This window comes from Corapipo altera, unplaced genomic scaffold, assembly GCF_003945725.1.
Source record: "Corapipo altera isolate COAL_440 unplaced genomic scaffold, ASM394572v1 268, whole genome shotgun sequence".
In the NCBI taxonomy this organism is placed as follows: Eukaryota; Metazoa; Chordata; class Aves; order Passeriformes; family Pipridae; genus Corapipo; species Corapipo altera.
The window spans coordinates 3,096,082-3,117,320 of record NW_020884901.1 but is presented as its reverse complement, the minus strand read 5'-3'; the positions used below and the strand labels follow the sequence as shown (position 1 = coordinate 3,117,320).

Sequence of the window (21,239 nt, the reverse complement as noted above, 5' to 3'; positions counted from 1 at the left end):
AGGATCAAAATCCCCACAGCCTCCAGGATCAGACACTTTATTAATGTAGCTTTACCCTGTAACGTTTCATTTTAATTGCTCGGTTCTCTCTGCATCATAAAAAGGGGCACATATAATATTTGGGCAGACAGATAAAACTGCTCATCAGTCATGAACGATTTTCCTCCGTGACAATGAATGAGCACCATCCATACAAATTCCCAGCGTTCCCTTATGTTCCCTCATTTCAGAAAGGGCCTGTGTTTAAAAGATGAGCTCTCAGACCTGCAGTGAGTGCACACAGACCCCATCCCTTTCCCTCTACTACAAACCCCCCTGAAGGTGGAGGTCAAGAAGGTGCTGGGATGTGATTTGCAGGAATGCAATTCTCCTGCCATGTTTCTGCTTATTCAATGTGATTTTCCAATCCTACCAATTTCCCTGAAGATGACATGAGGTTAAATGTGGTGAGAAAGCTGGAAATGTTAAGAAAACACCAAGATACCAGGAGTCCTGGCTGGTTAAAGCTGAAGGACCAAATGGCTTTGAAAATGTACATTTATGCTGCAGGCTGAGAACCTTTCCCAGCCTTGCTGAGTTGTATAGATTGTTGATGATAAAAGCTGAATCTGGAGAGATTTTGAAATGCTGACCCTAACAATCCATTAGTGTTATCAGGTCATCCTTCATAATACTCCCCATCTAGAATGACTCGGCTGCAAAGTGTTTTGCATCCTCGTGTGCCTTACAGGGTAATCCAGGAATATGATTGCATTAATAAAAACAAGTTGCTTCAAGTGGGTTTTCTTCCAATCCAAAGAATAAATGCCTGTGCCTGTATTATTTATCTTTATAATTCAAGGCTTTGTGCACACAGGATTTCTTCCCCACCAGTTTGTAAGTCAAGAAAGCTGCTGTTGCTGCACTGCCAGCCCTGACGTGTCCCTGGGCAGTGCAGTGCTCAGCCAGGCACGAGCTCATCCCAATCCATGCTCAGGGGAAGGGGGGCACTGGGAATGCTTAACCCCATTTGTTTTTTTTCCCCACAGGGACCCCGAGGACTGTTGGGACCGAAGGGGCCACCAGGACCCCCGGGGCCACCGGTGAGTTCCCGGGGCTGCTGCCCTGCCTGAGCCTTGCAGATAAAAAAACCCCCATCCCCATCAGTCATTCAGGCAGATTTTCTACATCTGTGCAATGAAAAGCAGTGGTATTTCACAAAAAAAAAAAAAAAAAAAAAAAAAAAAGGAAGAAAAGGTGGCTCAAAGTCTCTATTTTCCCCCATTTTCAGTGGTGTCACGTCCATTTAGGACAGCTGAAGATTTGGCCCACCTGAGTAAATATTAATGCCTTGCTCAGGCTGAGAGGGAAGAATGAGAGTTATTAACACAGTGGCTTTGCTATTAACTTTTGCCTGAGGGCTGGTGAGGCTTTAAAGCAGTTTGTTCATATTTTAGGCGAAAGCTGAGGAAGGAGCACATTGGTTTATATTCAGGAGACAGTCACCTTATCCCTGGAAGTGCTGATGCAGGGGCTGTCTCCCTAAATCACTGCTGCCTGCTGGAGTCCCACAGCTTAAAATCCCAAACCCTGCTAGAGCTGAAGGGGTCAGTGTTTAATGGGGAGCGTTGTGAACCCCTTAACCCCTCCTGGGATGTGGAGACATTTTTGCTGGGAGCTCCCAGACCTGCTGAAATTTAATGAGGAGAAATTTAATGCAGGATTTGCTCCAAAACTGTCTCATCTCACACAAACCTGATGTTATATCCAGACACCTTGTGCTGCCCCACAGCAAAAGTTTAGCCTGGAGAACAGGGGGCTCAGGGAGAGCTTCTTGCTCTCTACCTGAAAGGAGGTTCTAGTGGGGTGGGTGTCAGCCTCTTCTCCCAGGTAACAAAATGAGAGGAAATGGTCCCAGCTAGCACCAGGGGAGGCTTGGATTGCTTATTAGGAAAAATGGCTTCATGGAATGGGTTGCCAAGCACTGGAATGGGCTGCCCAGGGAAGTGGTGGAGTCACCATCCCTGTAAATGTTCAAAAAACATGTGGACGTGGCACTTGGGCACATGATTTAATGGTGACTGTGGTGGTGGGTTGATGGTTGGACTCGATGATCTTCGAGTTTTTTTCCAACCATAACAATCCTATGACCATAAAGCAGAGACGGGGGGACATCTCCAGCTGACCATGTACCACGTTATCCCCTCAGTGACGATGCTCAGGGCAAGTTTGACCCCAGCTGCCTTTTGTTTTGGCTCAAGGCAGCTCAGCCCTGTAGCCTTTACCTGCTGCCTGGTTGAATGATGCCTTGCATCCCAAGGCAGGTGCTTTTTCCTGTTTTCCTTTGCTGCTCTGTGCCTGCTCACTGTCAGAGGCAATCCAGCTGTGGGATTTAGCCAGGATTTGCTCGACCTGGTGCTGATTCTGCCTCCCAGGCAAGTTAAACCAGTGGGGAAAGCACTGAAATGATTTTTTTAAAGTGTAAACTGGATCTGTGGGATTGGCTGCTGTAACAAACACCTTTAAAAAATTGTTCCCTTCCCACGTGGCCCAAAGGGCCTCCTGATGTTTTGCTGTTTTTTATGGCAATTTCCTTACTTTTCTGGTGCAAAATAACGAGAAATTTTCTCACTGCTGTTTTTATAAATCCTTTCTCAGGGTGTGGCTGGTATGGATGGACAAACAGGTCCCAAAGGGAATGTGGTAAGTTCTCACTGCAAATTTTTACAGGCAGCTCAGATATACAGAGTAAAATGTAAAATGTACTCTATTAGATTAGATTTGCTAATTGCTTTTTAACCTGGTCTAGATTCCTATCAGAGCCTGCAAAAAACACAGAGAATATCTTCCTACAGCAAATGGATGTTAATTTATTGTAATTTCTGATGGAATTACACATTATTTCCCCATGAAAGATGAAACATTTTCATCGAGATGTATGTTGGTCTAATGAGTATCAAAATACAGTAATTTAACTGAGAGGAAAAAAGTCTTTCTATGCCTTGTACTCTGCATGGATTGGATGGAATGGATTCCCTGGAGAAGAGCTGATGCAGAGCCAGGTAGTGTCAGAGCCTTACTCAGCTCATTTGGGCTGCAAATCCCTGCAGAGAAATGAGTGTACCTGGAAGTAACTTCTCCCCTCCCTATCCCACCGGGAGAGAAGCTGTTTCCAGGAGCTTTTGGTTGCTGGCAGAAGGTTAGAGAGGGTTCAAGCTGCTGTGAGGGTGTGGATCTGGGAGTTCAGGTCTGTCCAGGCAGTGGGAACATGGGAACAGGGTTGGGGGGACCCAGGTGTCCATGCAGGGCAGGAGTCGTGGTGACTGAGGACACACTGGCCCTGCTCCCACCTTTCCAACCTTCATCTCTGCCCTTGTCTCTCCTCACAGGGTCCTCAAGGTGAGCCAGGTCCCCCAGGACAGCAGGGTAACCCAGGTGCTCAGGTAAGAGCAAAACTCCTTTTCCATAGGTAGGAAAAAGGAATGATAATTTAGCACAATTTCACTGCCCTGCCAGGGATGGGACCAGCAACGGGGAGATCTGCTGGGAATTGGCTTGGTGATACATTGCTGGTCCAAAACCTTCCTGAAAATACTCCCAGTTCAGATCCCCCCAGTTCTCACCTGGCATTTGCTGCGTGTTGCAAAGCCAAACCCAGGTCTGAGTGGTCTCTTTGGCTGAGTCACATCTCGTGGCTCACGTCTGATTTTTAGCATCCCACAGTCCAGTTGCTCCGCAGCCAGCTGGGTAATACAGATGTCCAGGCCTTGCTGTCAGCCTTCTCCACAGCTCTCAGAGATTTTGCTCCTCAGAGCAGCTCTGTTTCCACCCTGCTGCCCATGACCAGGTGGAGCAGCTCCCTCAGCTCTGCCACACTCTGCTAAAAGGCAATTTCCTCGTTCCTCACAAGACATTTTGAGAATGAATGGAGCTGGGGAAACCCCCAGCCGTCACAGGCACTAGAATAATGCTCAGCTGAGACACTGCCAAGATGCATTTGGAAGGAATAACTTGTTCCTTAATGACTCTATTTTTTTTTTCTTTTTTTTGCTTTTCACAGGGTCTTCCAGGTCCACAAGGCGCGATTGGTCCCCCAGGAGAGAAAGTAGGTTTCAATATTGCAGCTCTGGCCTCAGACAACTGCTGCCATTGATATGCATTTACTCCCTCAGCTGCTCCTTTGCCCCATATGCAACATCTGTTTGCAGCTGTGTCCATGGAAGTCTAATGCCTCTCATTCCAGACAGAGGAGAGATCAAGACAGCACGGTTTACCTCGAATTCATAATATTTGCATTCATTTCCCCTCTGAGGAGAAACATTTTGAAGGCAGTAAAACATTAGGAGAGGATTGAAAATTGTCTTTTTCTGTGGGATGAACACTTTGGATGGTAATGGGAAGAGCCCATGGCTGTGGCTCACTCAGCTGAGTTCCCCTCCCTCTGTCTCTCTGATTTTCGGTGGCTGTTGCCATGGGGTGAGTGCTGGCCTTGGCTCCCCCAACAGCCCTGGGACCATCAGATTTAGAGAAGGGGAAGTTTTGCCTACAGAGGGGTCATTCTCCAGGGCTTTGCTCAGCTCCCACTGAGCGGGGACACGGTGTGTGTCCTGGTGTGTGCACAGGAGAAGCCTCTGCTTGTGTGGAGTGGACTCAAGTTATTGATAATTCCCCTGCAAAGGAGCACATTAAAGTTCTGTCAGATAAGTGGCACTTCCCAGTGGAGTGAGAAATCAGGGGCTGCTTAATTAAAAGGTACTCACTGAGCAGTGTTAGAGCAGCAAGTGCAGTCAGTTGGAGCAGCTCCTTTCCTCTTTAATCACCTCGAGATTTGTCACCAAAGATTGGGCATTTCTCGATCCTGTGACTTCACAGTTCGACGTCCTCCCCCTTGTCCTTGTGTCCCTGTGCAGCATTGTGTCCCTTTGGCAGGACACAGGTGGTGCCCATGCCCTGAGCTCTCAGTGCTGCCTCGTGTCTGTGTGTGTGAGGTGCCAGCACAGATCCTGCAGCCCCTCAGGGTGCTGGAACAGCTCTGCCCACAGAAATCAACAGACTCCCTACAAGTCATGGAAGCTTTTCCACCAGACTCGTGGCTGTGCAGCCTTTCACAGACAGGAAAAGCAAGAAATGTGGCTGAAAAGCACTGTCCTCTGATGCTCTGGAGACTCTGACCACTGAACTGTTGACTTTCTGTTTGTTTTCAGGGGCCACTGGGCAAACCTGGTCTCCCTGGCATGCCTGGGGCAGATGGGCCTCCGGTAAGTCATCCTTTCCTGGTTCTCTGCTTGGCACCGGGTTGGGTTCTGCCCCATCCACCCTTGGGCTTGTGGATTCATGAGCCCACAACATGGTTTAACCCCAGGCAGCAACCAAACCCCACACAGCCACTCCTCACTGCCCCACCAGTGGGATCGAGGAGAGAACAGGAAGGGTAAAAGCTGGAAAACTCATGGGTTGAGATAAAAACAGTTTAATATGGAATCAAACAGCAGAGCCCACAAGGTCAAGCTCGTCCTTGCCTGTGTGTTGCCTGGTTTGGGAAGCCCCATCCCTGCTCCCAGCTTTGCTCACCCTGGGTGCTTCTCACCAACTCCTCAGGCCTCTCTTTCCCTTCCACCCATTTCTCCTTTCAGTTCTCCAAACTTCGGCAGCTCCCTGAGGCAGGGACAGGTCTCTCTGTGTATTTATGCACACCACAGCACGTGCTCCTCACCTCTCTCAGGGTTGCCAGGCACGGCTGCACAGCAGTGATAAGAGCAGGGGGAAATTACATGTCACTGTTCTATTCTTGCAGCTTCCTCCTGTAATCCTGCTTTAAACATAATTTGCTCCTTGCTCCAGAAATCGGTCTTAAAAATCTCTGGCCTTTAAACCTGAGCTCATTTTTTACCCATCTCAGTGGTACCTGGTTTTAAGGGTGAAAAATGTAAAGTGGTTGTACTCTATTAATGCAAATGCAGAGCATGGCAAAAAAAAAAAAAAGAAAAATTTTAAAAAATTACATTTCCCACCCTGGGATCATCATTCCTACCGAGGGCACTTGGAACATCCGTACAATTGTTAGCTGAGTCAACAGAGCAGCTAAAAGCAAAGCCCAGAACATCTCTAAATCTGTAGTTTTTGATGTGAAATTCCTGCAGCAGCCTCCAGGGAGGTTCTGCTGGAGAAGCCACCGGGTGTATTTTTATGCAGCCTGGAGGCTGTGTGAGACCTGCAGGCTGAGCACATGGTGGGGGGTGTGTGGCCACGGGGCCTTTCCCACAGGTAGATGTGTGGATTTGTGTGGATTCCCAGGCTTTGGAAGCCTTTCCAAGGACAAAAACCCGCCTGTGTTCTATTTATAGAAAGTGGTGTTGGAAGACACCTGAAAACCCCTGAGGGCCTGACGTGTCTCTCTCTCTGCAAAAGCCAACTCAGCTGCTCATCAATTTTTGATCTCAGCAGCAGTAATGGAGATGGGCATTTTTTGGAAACAGTGGTGATTTAGTGCAGAGCTGGACCAAGGCTTTTGAAATCTTGCTGCACATCCCTCGTGCCTCCCCCGGAGTGCAGGGACACACCTGGAGCTGAGGGCAGACGTGGTTCTGTGAGCCCCTTTGTGTACTGATGCTCTTGGTGCTGTTTAAACTCACAGGAAAAATTGAGGTTGTGTTTTCTCCCACTGTTTTTTTTTTCTCTTTTGATCTAAAAATGACAGCTGTCATTTGGTTTCTTTTTTAATCCAGCTTATTTTATGAAATGCAGCTCATCTGATATTCCTGTTCTGAATCTGATGACAGAAAACACTCTTAGAATTTTCTTTGTTATAGTGATAGAAACTCACTGGTGTATTTAAAGGAGAGAGTTCATAAATAAGGAATCCATTGAGTGCAGAAGGTCTGAGTGGCTTTAGAGCAGCTGGATGTGTTTTCATCATCTTCATAACATGAAGGTCTCTGGGTGTGAAGCCCTTGCAGGGGTTATTTCTGTTGTCCAGACATTGCCAACCCAAGAGTCACCTTCCATCCTGGCTCCATTTTGGATCCAACAGTAGGGAAATCACTAAAAACTACTTTCATGGGTTTCCCTAATTTCTCACCAATCCTCCCAACTGTATCTGAGGCACTTCACACGTTTGTTTCCTACTGCAAAAAGAATTCCAAAGGCTATAGATGAGAATGGGTTGGAAACTCTTGGATGTGGAGTTATTCAGCATCAAATCCCAAGAGGAATGCTGGCCAGCATCCAGCCTGCCTCTGTCTAGCAGGGATGCAGGTTAGCTGAGCATTCATCATGAGATCTTATACTGACTCCAGGAATTAGGAGTTTAATGAGGGGCTCTGATCAGTCTGGGCATCTTGTGACCTTCACATGTTTGCTGACACACAGACTTGATTTTATCTGTTTTCCTATCTGCAAAATTTAAACGCTGCTGAACTCACCAAGCTGTTCAAATATACAAAGAATGTTGAAAAAATAGTCTGTGCTTCTCTGCTGAAAGGTGGTGAAGAGCAAAAATAGAAATAACCAAGTAGGAAACCCCCAAGGACCCAAATTCTGCTCTCTTCCATTTGGGACAAGCTTACCCTTGCAAGGTGGTTTCAGGGGGGCCACTTGTCTCAGTAGGAGCTTCCTGGGGAGCAACTGTTCTCTGACAAATAACTCTCAGCTGCCAGAGCAGCTTGTTGGCTTCTGAAGCTTGAGATGTGTACTAAACCCCCAAATCCTCTTCTCTTTGTCTCTTTTTATTAACAGGGTCATCCTGGCAAGGAAGGTCCTCCTGGAGAGAAGGGCAGTCAGGTAGGTGTGTCCACAAGATCCTCATCACTGCTAAGGGGAAGGTCCTGGATCTGCCTGGGGACAGATCTCCATGGAGCTGTGGGAATGGCTGGATGGGCAGGGATGTAGGGCAGGGCAGGTGGCAAGAAGCAAGCTTGGCTGAAATTTGAAAGCTGAGCCCAGATTTCATCTGCTTGCTTGCCTCTCCTGATCCTTGGGTGGGTCTTTTCTCAGCTCCTCCCAGCTCTCCTGGCAGCGAGGCTCTGTAGCACAGTGGACAGAAAAACTGATCCTGGGAAGGGAAGCCTTCACTTGACAGACACAAATAAATATCCTTTGTGGCACAGGGAATGCAAAAAATAGCTTTTTTTCTTTTTTAATTATTACTATTTCCTGATCTCCCTTTTTCTTCCCCTGCCCCTCAAAGTCCCCCTTTAACAATATATTTGAGATTATTGCTGGAGGCCAGAGTCCATCTGTCCAGGAGATTTACCATCTGCATTCCTGCTGCCTCCCATTCAGTCAAAAAAAATTACATTTGTCAAAAGTCTTTGATTAGAGCTCTGGCTTGATGGACATTTGAGAGTTCTGGTGCTGCCAGAACAAAACCCACGGCCATTTACCCTCCTGGTGTCACACGAGGCTGAAAATTCCAACCTCTGCAGAGCACAAGAAGCCAATAAATGGTTGTGGTGGTGATTCCTGTGCTGGAAGACATTGAACAAATGTCAGAGAGGTGGTTTTGCAGCAGCCTTGTGCTGCAGGGCCCTCCAAGCAGAATTCATGTGAGGTCTGGGATGCTGGAGAGCATGTCAGCTTCATCAGGCTGGAAAAAATGGTCTGTCTCAGGCTGGGAGAAGTGGAAGTGTGTTTGTTTAGAGAGGAAACTGGGTAAAATAACAGCCAACTGGGGTCAAGAGAGAACCTGAATCATTTGCAGGTGTGAGGGTGGGAAGGAGTTTTTGCAGGGTGTGTTTTAGGCACTGTGTCCAGCACAGCCCGTGGTGTCCTTGAGGATTTGAAGTTCTCAGTGCCAGAAGGGAGCTTTGGAGCATCTCCCCTCCCACGTGGCTGAGGCCAAAGGACATCACCCCCAGGCTTGTGCCTCAAGCAGTAACTCCTCTCTGTGATCATCATCGTGAGTTCTGCTGTGTTACTGCAAGCCAGGATGGTTGGGAAGTGGGGACAGAGCAGAACGTGTTCCTGCTGTCTTGAGAACTGGTTCTTTTCTTTAATCCAAAACACAAATTGTCAGCCTTTTGTATAAATCCCCTTTCTAACAAGTTGTTGCTATCCTGACTCCTCTCATCCTCCTTTTCCTGTGGGATGGATCTTTGCCATCAGCTTAGCCCAGCACACCTGCTGGAGGAGCTGCTCCCGCAGCTCTCAGGACTATTTTGGGCAATTTTCAGGTGGCCACTACCATTCCTGCCTGGTCTGAAGCAGCCAGATGGCTGGAAATTTGTTTTCCACACACTCTTCTTGTCACTGCACCTTTGTTTTGATTTTGACACGTTTTTCTTTTTGCATTTTGTTCCCCCCAGGGTCCCCCAGGCCCTCAGGGCCCCATCGGTTACCCGGGACCACGCGGAGTCAAGGTAAGGAGGGCACAGGAACAGTGTCCATGGCATTGCTTGTCCAGCTGGAGTTTTCCAGCTGGTGCTGGAGGTGGACAGATGTCCTACCAGGGCTCTCAGGGCCACCTCAGTGACCAACAGCATCTATTGCTCGAGAGAATCTTGGTCCAGCATCTTCTCCCATCCACGAGGATTCCAAATTCCCTGCTCCCCCACAACCCCTCCTGGCATTGTTCAGTGCTTTGGAGAGATTCCTCTTGTAATTCCCAGTGAGAATGGCTCGCTCCCATTCCCATTGTTTCCAGTTTACAACCAAAAGTAAAGCTCAGCCAGAATGTGAAGACTTTAACAAGGCTTGTTAATAAAACAAACCAGCCTATTGCTAAAACAAAACAAGCTTTTCATGCTCCTCATCCAAAGCCTTGTTAGATGGAGTTTGTGCATCTCAGCAATGAGCTTTGTCACTGGATTGAATTCCAGCTTCTCCTTGCTCCTGCTGCCTGCACCCCTGCATGCTGATGACAAGGCAGTGGGGTTTTTTTCCCCATTCAGCTCTGGCTGTTGTACCCATCAAGATGTATTAGTTCAGGTGCAGATGCATCCTGCATCCCAAAGGGCCAATGAATCTGCAGGGATCTGCACTAGCAGGTACAAACACAGCTTGGGGACTAACTGGAGGTGAAGTTAAACCCTCTTAAACCCCCTTTTTTTCCCAATAGCAGAAACCCATTTGCTGTTCTGCCTTCAAAATTTAAGCAGGATGTATTTAACCAAAGCAAACTTCCATCTCATTTCTTGCAAGGTTGCAGATTGAGACATAGTGGTCCATTAGGGAATGGTTTGCTGTGGTGTTTACCACTGAAGTGGAACAGTTCCACATTAGAGTGAGCTGCAGAAAGTGTGTCATGCACCAGACCCTACAGACAAGGTTTGGCTTCCTACAGGCAGAGTTCTGTTAACTACATGAGCCTCTAGCTTGGAAAAAAATGTTTGGGTTTGTAGCTATAAATAACTTTTAGACCTTGCCTTGCTCACCAGAACCCTGTTCTGTGGCACAGACTTGTACTTCTAATTATACTTTTTCTTGACATGTTAAAGGGAAGAAAAAATTAAAACACCTCAAGCAAATTGTTCCTCAAAAAAACCCCAAAATATGATGGTGGTTTTTTTTTGCTGCACTGGTGTGGATACTCGAGGGGGATGGTTTATTCTGAGAGACAGGATAGTGTGAGGGTGGTGAGGCCCTGGCACAGGTTGCCCAGAGAAGCTGTTGCTGCCCCATCCCTGGAAGTGTCCAAGGCCAGGTTGGACAGGGCTTGGAGCTACCTGGGCTAGGGGAAGGTGTCCCTGCCCATTGCAGGAGGTGGAACTGGGTGATCTTTAAGGTCCCTTCCAACCCAAACCATTCTGTGACCCTATGATAGATGAGAAGTGAGGAGGTCCAACAGCTTTGGGCTGGTGGCATAAAAAGGGGCAGATCCTGACCACACTCAGCACCTCCAGGCTGAGCACCATGGACTGGTTGCCTTGGTGAAGGTTTGAAGAGCATCTGCTCTGTGTCACAAATGCCCACACCAGTTGCATTTTCTTTTTTTCTGCCTTTTGGTGCCTAATTGTACCTTAAAATTATAATGCATGCACCGACGTGAGAAGTATGGTAAAAAAGAGCTGAGTTTGCCTTTGAGTGTTAAACATGGATGTTAGACTCCAGCTCTGAGATTTTAATATGGATTCACTTCCCAAGTGTCCATGCACTGGTTTTCCTGTGAATAATCAAGTGAACTCAGCCTGCTGGCAAGGCATTTATGGAAAGGTTTGTATGAAAAATGAAAAAAGACTTTTCAAAGTGAACTTTATCCCTGGAAACAGAACTCATGGGTAGAGACCACCAACCCAAAATCAAGTCAGCAGAGGTTGGTGACTCTAAGATGCTCCCTGGTGACCCAAAAGCAGCTGATATTTAATCAGCAATATGTTTAGGAACATCACAGTTTGTAGAAATCCCATCGTCCACATCAGAGAAAGCAAAAATCACCATAATTAATAGTGACTTTTTGTTTCTTCACTCTGAACTGTAGTGATACCATTGTAATATCTTGTTTTATCTCCTGCAAGGGAGCAGATGGAGTTCGTGGATTGAAAGGCACCAAAGGTGAAAAGGTGAGTTAATGCTGCACGTTTGGGTTGAATTTCTAAAGCCTCTGAGCATTGTTGCAGATGAGTCCCACAGGATGCTCCCTGGGACATTTTCTCCTGCACAAGGGGTTTCTCTTGGACAAGAAGTGGGACTGAGCACCCAAAGGACCTTTGTTGTGGACTGAGTGCAGGATGGACAGCCCAGAGTCCAGTGTTGGGATGATTTCCTCCTGACAAGATTTGTAACTGGAGTGATTCCATGGAGCCTGAAGGGTTTGTGAGTGTTACAGCTGGATAACAGCACACAGGATGTGCTGCCTGGGACCCAAATCAATGAGACAGTCAACACAGTGTATCCCTGCATGTCCCAAAGATGCAGCTGGTTTCTCCCAGAGGAAGAGCAGGAGGTGGAGAAAAATCTTGCTCAGTCCCTTAAGCAGATCCATGTTCCTTCATCCCTGCCCCTCCAGCAATTCAGCAGCAAATCCAGCAGTTTTAGCAAGGGAATCCTTGCAGGGACCTTCCAAACTCTAAAAGTCTTTCTGGGAACTGTGTCTTCATTGCCTATCAAGGATTAGCTGTAGGATGAGATGCATTATTGATTGGAGCTCTGCAATTAAATCTTCTTGGCTGAAAGAAATACTGCCAGTGTCCTAGAGGCTGCCTGGGAGCCCGGTGTAAAACATCCTCCATGAGAAGAAAACCAGTTGTACTCCAGAAATAATTGGTTCCCAGTAGTGCCAAGGTGGTGTTACTCACATCGGGCCAGATTTGTGTTCTTGGCTTGCAGCCAGGATGGGATGCAGGGAACAATTGTTGGGATCCCTTGGGATCAGCCACAGCCCGGCTGGGTTTCCATGCCTGTTTGTTCACACCAAAGAACTTAGAGGAGCCAAAGTGATGGGCAGTGTGGGGACCTCATCCTGCCCTCCCTGAGCAGTGAATCTATAGAAGTTATTTTTCCTCATTTTTTTCCCCTTTTATACACCCTGTCTGATTTTTCCCCCCCTTTCTCCATTATTTAGGGTGAAGATGGCTTCCCTGGCTTCAAAGGTGATATGGGCATCAAAGGAGACCGGGTAAGAGGCTGTGACTGATGGGATCTTGTTGTGCTTTGCTTTTCAAACCTGTGTGTTACTGTTCAAGTGATGTTCAGGGACAGCAGCCAGGTGGGCTCCTGTCAGAGCCCTTTTGGCACGTCCCATCTTGAGTCAGGAGTGCAGGAATTTCGTGTTCACCTCGAGCACAGCAGTTGTGAAGCCCTGAATTTTCTAATCTCACCTTGAAGGTAAAAGAAGCCTGAGTAGTAATAGAGAGCCCTGTCTTGCTGTTTTGACTGCGAGGAATGCTGTGTAATCCAGCTGTATCACATGTTTATTTTCAGTATCTCTTTTCCCCCATAAAATTCCATGTAGGGCTTGGTAGGCATCTTTATTTGCTGTGCCCAAGGTGCTTCCATGCCATCAATGGGAAGTATAAAATTACCAGGAACACACTTTATTAAAACCAGAGCAGTGCTGTGGAAACTGCCAAGGATGTGGAGTGTTCTGTGAGACTTGATCTTCACACCAACAGGATTCCCAAATCCCTCTTGGATGCAGGCAGTGGCTGCAGCACTTGGCTTTACAGCACTTCTGTCCATCCTCTGTGCCCAGTCCTTGGGGACAGGGGTCTGTCCTGTCCCGTCACTAAGTGATGTAATGCCTGGGACTTGAGGGCCCTGAGCTCTGAAACCCTCCCAGGGATCCAGAGAGCTCTGCCATCATTCATTGCCATGTTTAAAGGGAAAATGAATGTCTTGTGTGAAGGCTTGTGAAAGTAGACATCAAATCCTCCATTTTTGCTGGTGTTTAATTGAGCATTTAAATGAAAAGCTTCCTCAGCCTCCACTTCTTGCCAAGGACTGAAGGTGACACCTCAGGGAGGTGACTCTTGTCCTCACCATAAGCACAAGATCTTTCAACCAAAACTCAGCCTCCAGTTCCCACCATCGAGCTCTTTGTGCTCCACAATGAGCAACGAAAGGACAGAGGATACTCAAGAGCCTCATGGATAAATCTGTGTCCACCAGCTCCTGGTGCCTGTGTTCCTAGCATGGAGGCATCTCCTGTTACCCTCAGTGACAAAGTGACAACTGCTGTCCTGTGAGCCAGAGCTGGCAGTGTCACAGTCCCTGTTAACAGCTCAGTCCTCTCCACTGTCCAATTTCCTAATGATTTTCAGCACAAAAGCTCCAGTCCTCTCTTTATTCTCCAGTTGCCTGGTTCAGCCCTCAATTAAACACTTCCCAGGACTTGCCTGCACATCAAACCACAGTCTGGGGAAGCGGGAGGAGGGTTAAAGGGCGTGTTGCAATCAGAGCTAATGAAGGCTCTTTCTGTGGAGAGATTCTGTGTGTGGATGCTGTGGGAAAAGATGGATGTTGTGTGGGAGATGATGGCCAGGCTATGGGAATAGAAGTGTGGTGGTAACACCCCACAATTTACAGTCTTGCCTGAGCCCCCTGGTGGAGAGCAGCTTTCTCCAGGAGTTGTTCTGGGAGCTGCAAGGGGGATCTGATGGCAGCAAGCACAGGGCTGGGACTCTCCTGCCTCATCAATGCTTGTTTTCTGATTAACAGGGGGAAATTGGACCTCCTGGCCCCCGGGGTGAGGACGGTCCCGAGGGTCCCAAAGGTCGCTCTGGCCCCAATGGAGATCCAGGTCCTCTTGGTCCTGCTGGAGAGAAGGTGAGTCTCAAGCAGGGAATGGCCCACCTAAAACTTAAACTAAAACCCACCTTTATTTGGGTGTGTTGGGTGGATGGCCAGAGCATTGCCCAGCATGGGGGGCACAGTTTAAGGGCAGGGGGATGAAGAGGAGCTGTAGGAGGTTTGTGTGAAGGGAGGCCTGAGTTGTTCAACACAAAGACCAGAGGAGACCCCAGGGAGGTGGTTTTAGTGCAGCAGCACGACTTGAGTGTGTTGACATGTGGTCTCTTTGGGATTATCCGTTTGGGCACAATGTCTTGAAAAAAAATAGAGTAGAAAACAGAATATGGAAGTATCACAGACTCCAGTCTGATTTCTGTGTTCACCCAGTTGAAAAAAAAAAAAAAAAGGTATAAAAACCCAACCATTCCCAAGAAGCCCCCAGCACATTTACAGTGCTCACTCTGTACCACCCCCCGGGTGTCTCTCAGGGAGGGCAGAGGATGATCCCAGTGCCCTAAGAGCTTTATTCCACCCACATCTCATCTGCTTTGCTCTTGACTTCTCCGCACTTGGCGTCTCCCCTTTCTGCTGGTGCGGATCTGAAGCTGCTCCCGAGGTCTCTTGCCCAAGATAACACACTTTTATTTGTGTTCCAGGGAAAACTCGGCGTGCCAGGACTGCCTGGGTACCCGGGCAGGCAGGGCCCAAAGGTAACTGGGCTGGGGGGGGGGTCTCTGGGAGGGGTGGGGTGTCCTGGGGAGCCCAGTGACACAGCCAAGCCCTGGCAGTGCAGCCGTGCAGAAGGCTCAGCCTCCCCACTCGTGGGATGAGATCCCTCCTTTCCACCCAGGCAGGACAAAAATATAGATGGATAAAAATAGCTCCCAGCCCTTGGCTGGTGGAATTCAGGGACTGGCTCTGCATGGCTTCAGCCTCCTAAAGTGGTGGGAAGAGATGGAGAGGGATGGGGTGTGCAGGGCTGCTTTGGTGATGGATGCAAACAGGCTCCTTGTGAGCCTTCGTGCTGGGATTAGGCATAATAGTCCTTCCCCTTGTATTATGCTTTATATCTTCCAAGATCTGTGCTAGTGTTATCTAATTAATTAAGAATTAGAATGAATAATGAATCAGGGCCTCCCTGAAATGAAAATAAAAGTGCCATTTTGCAGATTTGCAAACATCCTTTGTAGCCTATCTACACTCCCACCTTCATCTGGGCCATTTTCAAGTCATTTTTTAAATTGAAACTGTGAATTCCACTACATAGATGAAGCCTACAGCCCAATTTTTACATGCCCTGGAGGCTTTGGGAACTTACGTTTTTGTTAACTTTTTTTTAAGAATCGTATTTTATTATTCATGCTCATTGCTTAAAAAAAAAACCCAAAAACAACAACCAAAACAGGCTTGTTTAATTCTGGAGACATAATTATCTGCAAGAGATTATTTCTTCAGTTTTGTGGTTGTGGAGTTGATCGTTTATTTTTTAATTTGCATTTTATACGTCGGGGTAGAGGTTGGGAGTTTTTTTGCATTTCTTCAACTAATTCATATTTTAAAAGCGGCAGCAGCTATTCTCCAGGCACTCACATCAGAAAGGAACAAGACAGGAGTTAAATTTTCATGTGTAACGTAGTGACTTAGGAGCTAAAATCCAAATTCCTGCCTGTTCCCTGGGCACCCGCCACAACTGTAGGCTTGGTCTTTGCAGTGACTGCTAATGAAGCACGGACCTTCTTCTTGTTGTTGTTATTTCTGGATGAAATTTCATTTCTGAGGTCATTTCAGGTCTGTCTGTGCTTGTGTTGTTTGTAAGGTTTAAGAAACGAGGGCTGGGAGCTGTGGATGTCGGCGGGTCATCCCAGGCTGGGGTGGATGGGCTGAGCTGCCCCTTTGGGCATCCAGAACCTCTTATTCTCTCTTTGCTCTTCCCCCAAAGGGCTCAATCGGCTTCCCAGGATTTCCAGGAGCCAACGGAGAGAAGGGCACACGGGTAAGAGCTGCTTTATCTGGCTGCTTTGCTGACTTAATTCCCTCCAAAGCTCCTGGGGCGGGACACAGGGATCAACTCTTTGGCTTTTGCCCAAGGAGTCTCATCCCAGGACGAGATTCCCAGCACAGGACCAGTGAGAGGCTCCCAGTGCCGGCTGCTGGGAGAGGAGGATGCTGGGGATGGCACAGTCAGCTCTGCAGCTTCCCAATTAAACCCTGGAAATTTCCCCCTCAAGATATTTTAAGAGACTTCTTTGAACCCGAATCCTTCCCGCGCTGTCAGACTTTGCTCAGGGCACGAAGAGCTTTTTAATTAACAGTAATTATTAGAGATGGGTGAATCTGCTCAGAACCAGCAAGAACCGTCGTTAACCTAACTGGAAATTCAAAATGCATAGCTGAAAATCCATACAAATTCCTCCTTTTAATAAGCTCTTCAAAATTCATAGACACCTTTAAAGTGTGGGGGCTCCATCCCCCAGACTTGTCTCTACCTCTCACCCACCTCCACAGGCTTTGCTCTGAATAGGGATTGTCTAAATATACAGATTTATTTTTTATCTTGTGAAAAACACGCTTGAATTAAGGGACTCAGAGTACAAACAAAGTCATTTTCTGCACCAGCTCTGGTCACAGTGACAAGAAGGGGGAGTGAGGATAGCAAGTGGAATTAGTTTCCTTTTTGCTCTCATTTAAATACAAATGACTTCTAACAGACGGGTTTGAGAGGAGCCCAGAAAATATAAATCACTTTGCACTGCATTAATATCATGCCACCAAAATTTGGTTTATATCCACCCCCCTCCTTTTTTTTTTTTTTTTTTTTTTTTTTTTCCACTGAGTAATTTCATTTCATTCTGAGCTACAAATGCACATCCTCCTCATCCCTCCCTCTGCTCTGGCCTGGCAGGAGGAGGGAGCCCATGAATAAAGCAGCTGCCACCACAGCCTTGAATTCACTGTAGCCCTGTAATTACCACCCATCTTATCAAATATACAGCAATAAAATCCTTGGGCTGGGGGTTTGGGTGGTGTAAAACAGCAGGGAGGAGATGGGAGATGTGCTGCTTTGCATCCCTGAGCATCCACATCCCTCCACATCCCTCGGCTGATTTTGTCCTGGTGCTGTGGGAAACCTTTCAGGTACCAGGAGTTGGTGGTTTACAAGCTTGGAACAAAGCCCAGGGGTCAGGCTGGTTAAATTTTGGCATTATCCAGCCTGAAAGGGATGGATAATGGAACAGGCTTGAGGGGAAAGGGCCCAACTTCAGAACCAAGCAATAATAAGAGAAAAAAAGGCAAAAAATCAGCTCATTTTTAGTATAAATGAGCTTGGTGCCTTTAATGGAGGTAGTGGGGACCCTTAGTCACACCCCTTGGCAGGCCACCAATTCTTCAGGAATTAAAAAGAGTTTTCTTACATTTCAAATGTTGGTTTACTCCATGGTGATTTTAATTTTTTAAATTTTTTTAAAATATATTTTATTTTCAATGTGTGACTGGACCATTTCTGCCATTTTACACCTGATCCAGGAGCCTGTGCTCATTTGATCAGTGTGCTTGTATGTGTGTGTGAGAGAGAAGATTTTCAGGGACAAATCTTTCCTTCAGCAAAAGGAGCCCAGCCTGAAATTTTTTCTAATAGCAAAACCACTGATTTTCAGTAACAGTTTTGGTATCTGTATTGTTGCTTTTTTTTTTTCCTCCCAAGTATCCCATTTGAAATAGGAGAAAAGAAATTATATACAGAATTATAGGCTGAGCTGGATCACACTGCTCCAGTCCAAATGGAGACCATCATCTTAATTTAAGCCCCATTGAGTTAGACTTGATAAATCCCCCTCTGTTTCTCTTAAGACCACTAAATCTGCTGGTTTTATAAGTATGTGCACACAGAGTCAAGAAAGAGAATTTCTAAGATTTGCTTCTCCAGTGCCTTGTGGAATAACCCAATTTGCAACTGAAACAACCCCAAATCATTTATTTGTCTTTTCTTTAACACGGAATTACAATTACACTGCTCAACATAGTTTATGTGTCCAAAATAATGTGAATCACTCGTTTCTCTTACAAAATGGAAATAAGCTCTGCAGCTTGTTATTTCAGCAACACAAACAGTCTTCTCAAGCCCTTAAATAATTTTAAAAAAAAAGGTGAAAATCCAAGGCAGAAGGATTTTCCACACCAGCATAGGCAGCTGAATTTTGGTGTTGCAGTGCTGAACCCTTCCCCAAACCTGAAACTTCAACTTCTGGCTGTTCAGCTCCACAAAAAGGGCTGGAAAAATTAAAAATGGGAAGGGAAAAAAGGGATGGAGATGATTAGAGGAATGGAGCACCTCTCCTATAAGGAAAGGCTGAGGGAATTGGGATTGTTCAGGCAGGAAAAGAGAAGTTTTGGGGTGACCTAACTGGGGCCTGGCAGTACCTCAAGGTAGACTGCAGGAAAGTTGGAGAGAGACTATTTCCAAGGGCCTGGAATGACAGGACAAGCAGGAATGGCTTCACACTGCCAGAGGGCAGGGTTAGATGGGATATTGGGAAGGAATTCCTGGCTGGCAGGGAGGTGAGGCCCTGGCACAGGTTGCCCAGAGAAGCTGTGGCTGCCCCTGGATCCCTGGAAGTGTCCAAGGCCAGGTTGGATGGGGCTTGGAGCAGCCTGGGCTAGTGGAAGGTGTCCCTGCCCGTGGCACGGGGATGGAATGAGATGATCTTTAAGGTCCCTTCCAACCCAAACCATCCTGTGATTCTATGTTTGGTGTTCTTGGAGAATTATGACCCATTAAAAACCCCAATAGTGTTGGCGAGCAGCTGCTCATCACCCGGCCTGTCCTCAGCCCCAGGTGAGCCCGGGGGAGCTCGCTTGGATAAATCAAAAATCCTGATCATAAAATCAATAGCTGGACGTGAATAAGTGATCTTATTTTTAGAGCTGATGGGCCTCTGCCATTAACAGGGGGTAATAGATCTCCCTGCTCGCCCGCCCTGACAGAGCCTGGGGGGTGTGGAGGGACCCAAAGCCAACCATTTATTTGTGTGCCTAGAAAATAATCGGAATTTAGATGCCTTTATGTCAGAATCTCTGCTTGAAAAATATAGGTCTGTGTGCATTTACAGTGCTATATAAATTCTTTGCAGCAGTACATGGGGCTGCATGCATGATTAATGACAGCAATGAGAAGGGGGAATTTTGCTTAAAAATAGAATTGAGGAAGAAGGAGAGGAGTGTGTGCTGCCTCCTCTCAGGTAGCCCCCACACTCCTCTCCACCTGCTCCAAATTTAGCCTCCCAGAGCTAAAAGAAAACCAGCTGGAGTACTTTAAAGTGATTTTTGTAATTAATTTTAAAAAAGTATGCCAGCAGGGTTTATTAAACGGAGCCGCAGAACAAGGAGGATTCAGCAGGACTAATTTTAGTAGCTTGAAGAAAGTTGATTGTAAAGTTTCCCAGCTCCTGTTTTATGTTCAGCTGGTTAATGAGTGCCAGACACGGGAAAGCAGGATAGCAGGATGATGGATTTGGGGCAGAAAATGGCAAGTGATATTTTAAGCATTCAGTGTTCCTTGCATAGGAATCAAGTCTCCCTCATCCTTCCTTTAACAGGTGATTGGTACCATTAATGAGCTGCAGGTCCAAAGAGGGAAAGTTAAACCTCTCAGAACTTTTTTTTTTTTTTTTTGGAGACTTGACACTGGCCAAAAGAGTGTTTTCAGGCCATTAGTTTGCTTTGAGGCACAGGGTAATGGAGCTTAATGTAGTGCCAGATTTAGGACCCTCTGTCTTTTCTCTGTCAGGATTAATCACAGTCACCCATCCTGGGGAGCTGAGTGCATCTGTCAGATCACATGAGCCTCCTGCTCCTGCTCTGCACAACAATCACTTGTTTAGCATAGAGTTTGCAGCGACCAAGAAAGATTTGTAAATATGTAGGGCAGCTTAATTGGCTTGTGTGGCACAAAATAAGTGCTCCGAGCAGGAATCCTGCTCTGCTGCTGTCAGTCCTTAAATGTTGAGCAGCAACACGTGTGAGCAGCAGGATGAGGACCAGCCCTTCCCCCTGTTGGGAGCTGGGGGAAGGGATTAGCAGGGATCAGTGGGGAAAAAAAGGGATTATAGGTGTTGGGGTGGCAGAGTTGAATGGGTTTTTGCTGGTTGTGCCATGAGTTTTTGGGATACTGTATGGTCTGAGTGGGTGGCCTCGTCTTTGAAAGCTTTGGTGGTGTTTTAAAGGACTCAGAATACTGTTCCTTAGGAGAGTCATTCCCTCAGATAACAGATGTTGCCTGGGCATAGGGATTATTGTCCAGACCTGCCCAAGCATTATAAATTAAAACAAATATGAGAAAGAGAACATGAAAGTAAACCTGCTGTTGACTTTTTCATCACAAATGAGAACCAGAGAGGTTTGGAGGCACTTTGTAATGGGCTCTGTGACAGGATCATCTGCTCTGGTGCTGGTTGCTAACTCCTCTTCCTTTCTTTTCATTCCAGGGAACACCTGGCAAACCAGGTCCGAGGGGGCAGCGCGGTCCAACGGTAACGAGCCAGTCTTGTGCATTTGGAAAGCTTGTCATGGCCAAGGGGAACTGGGATCTGATGTGTGTCTTCACTGGGGGGGGTAGGATCTGGCCTTCAGCACTCACAGCTAAGCAGAAGGACACAGTGCTTTGGGGAACATATTTTGAAGTCATCAGACTCCAGAGGGAGTGATGATGGCTCCTGTCAGCCCTTGCTGCTGGTGGGATGACTTGTTGCCCGATCACAGTGTAGCTGTGGGTAGCAGAAAGGGCTAAAATGTCACCTTTTGTGTCTTTTTTTAAGGGTCCACGTGGGGAAAGAGGGCCTAGGGGAAGCACTGGAAAACCTGGCCCAAAGGTAAGGTTTTGGGAAGCCTTCGGGGTCACATCCTAACAAGTGTTGGTTTTGAGAATGTCTGGTTCATTGCCCTCCATTTCCCTCCTCTCCTTTCTCTATTGGATTTGGAAAGCTGAGCCCTTCTAAGCTTTATTCCCAGATCATAACCCAACTGTAAAATACATGCACAAGTTCTAAAAACGTGTTGGCCCACAATTCCACATCAAGTGCAGGAATCAGAGCCATCTCAAC

At 47.0% G+C, this 21,239-nt stretch overlaps 1 protein-coding gene across 3 annotated transcripts in view; it reads left to right on the top strand.

Annotated features, from left to right (window-relative positions):
- Window positions 1-21,239, top strand: part of COL5A1 (collagen type V alpha 1 chain) — a 148,460-nt gene that overhangs the window by 95,070 nt on the left and 32,151 nt on the right. For all 3 annotated transcript variants that reach the window (XM_027650240.1, XM_027650239.1, XM_027650241.1), the window contains 14 exons: window positions 1,029-1,082; window positions 2,638-2,682; window positions 3,369-3,422; window positions 4,040-4,084; window positions 5,184-5,237; window positions 7,714-7,758; window positions 9,282-9,335; window positions 11,430-11,474; window positions 12,476-12,529; window positions 14,071-14,178; window positions 14,799-14,852; window positions 16,082-16,135; window positions 20,625-20,669; window positions 20,955-21,008. In XM_027650240.1, the coding sequence (XP_027506041.1) occupies window positions 1,029-1,082; window positions 2,638-2,682; window positions 3,369-3,422; window positions 4,040-4,084; window positions 5,184-5,237; window positions 7,714-7,758; window positions 9,282-9,335; window positions 11,430-11,474; window positions 12,476-12,529; window positions 14,071-14,178; window positions 14,799-14,852; window positions 16,082-16,135; window positions 20,625-20,669; window positions 20,955-21,008 (765 nt within the window). The remainder of the gene's footprint in view (window positions 1-1,028; window positions 1,083-2,637; window positions 2,683-3,368; window positions 3,423-4,039; window positions 4,085-5,183; window positions 5,238-7,713; window positions 7,759-9,281; window positions 9,336-11,429; window positions 11,475-12,475; window positions 12,530-14,070; window positions 14,179-14,798; window positions 14,853-16,081; window positions 16,136-20,624; window positions 20,670-20,954; window positions 21,009-21,239) is intronic.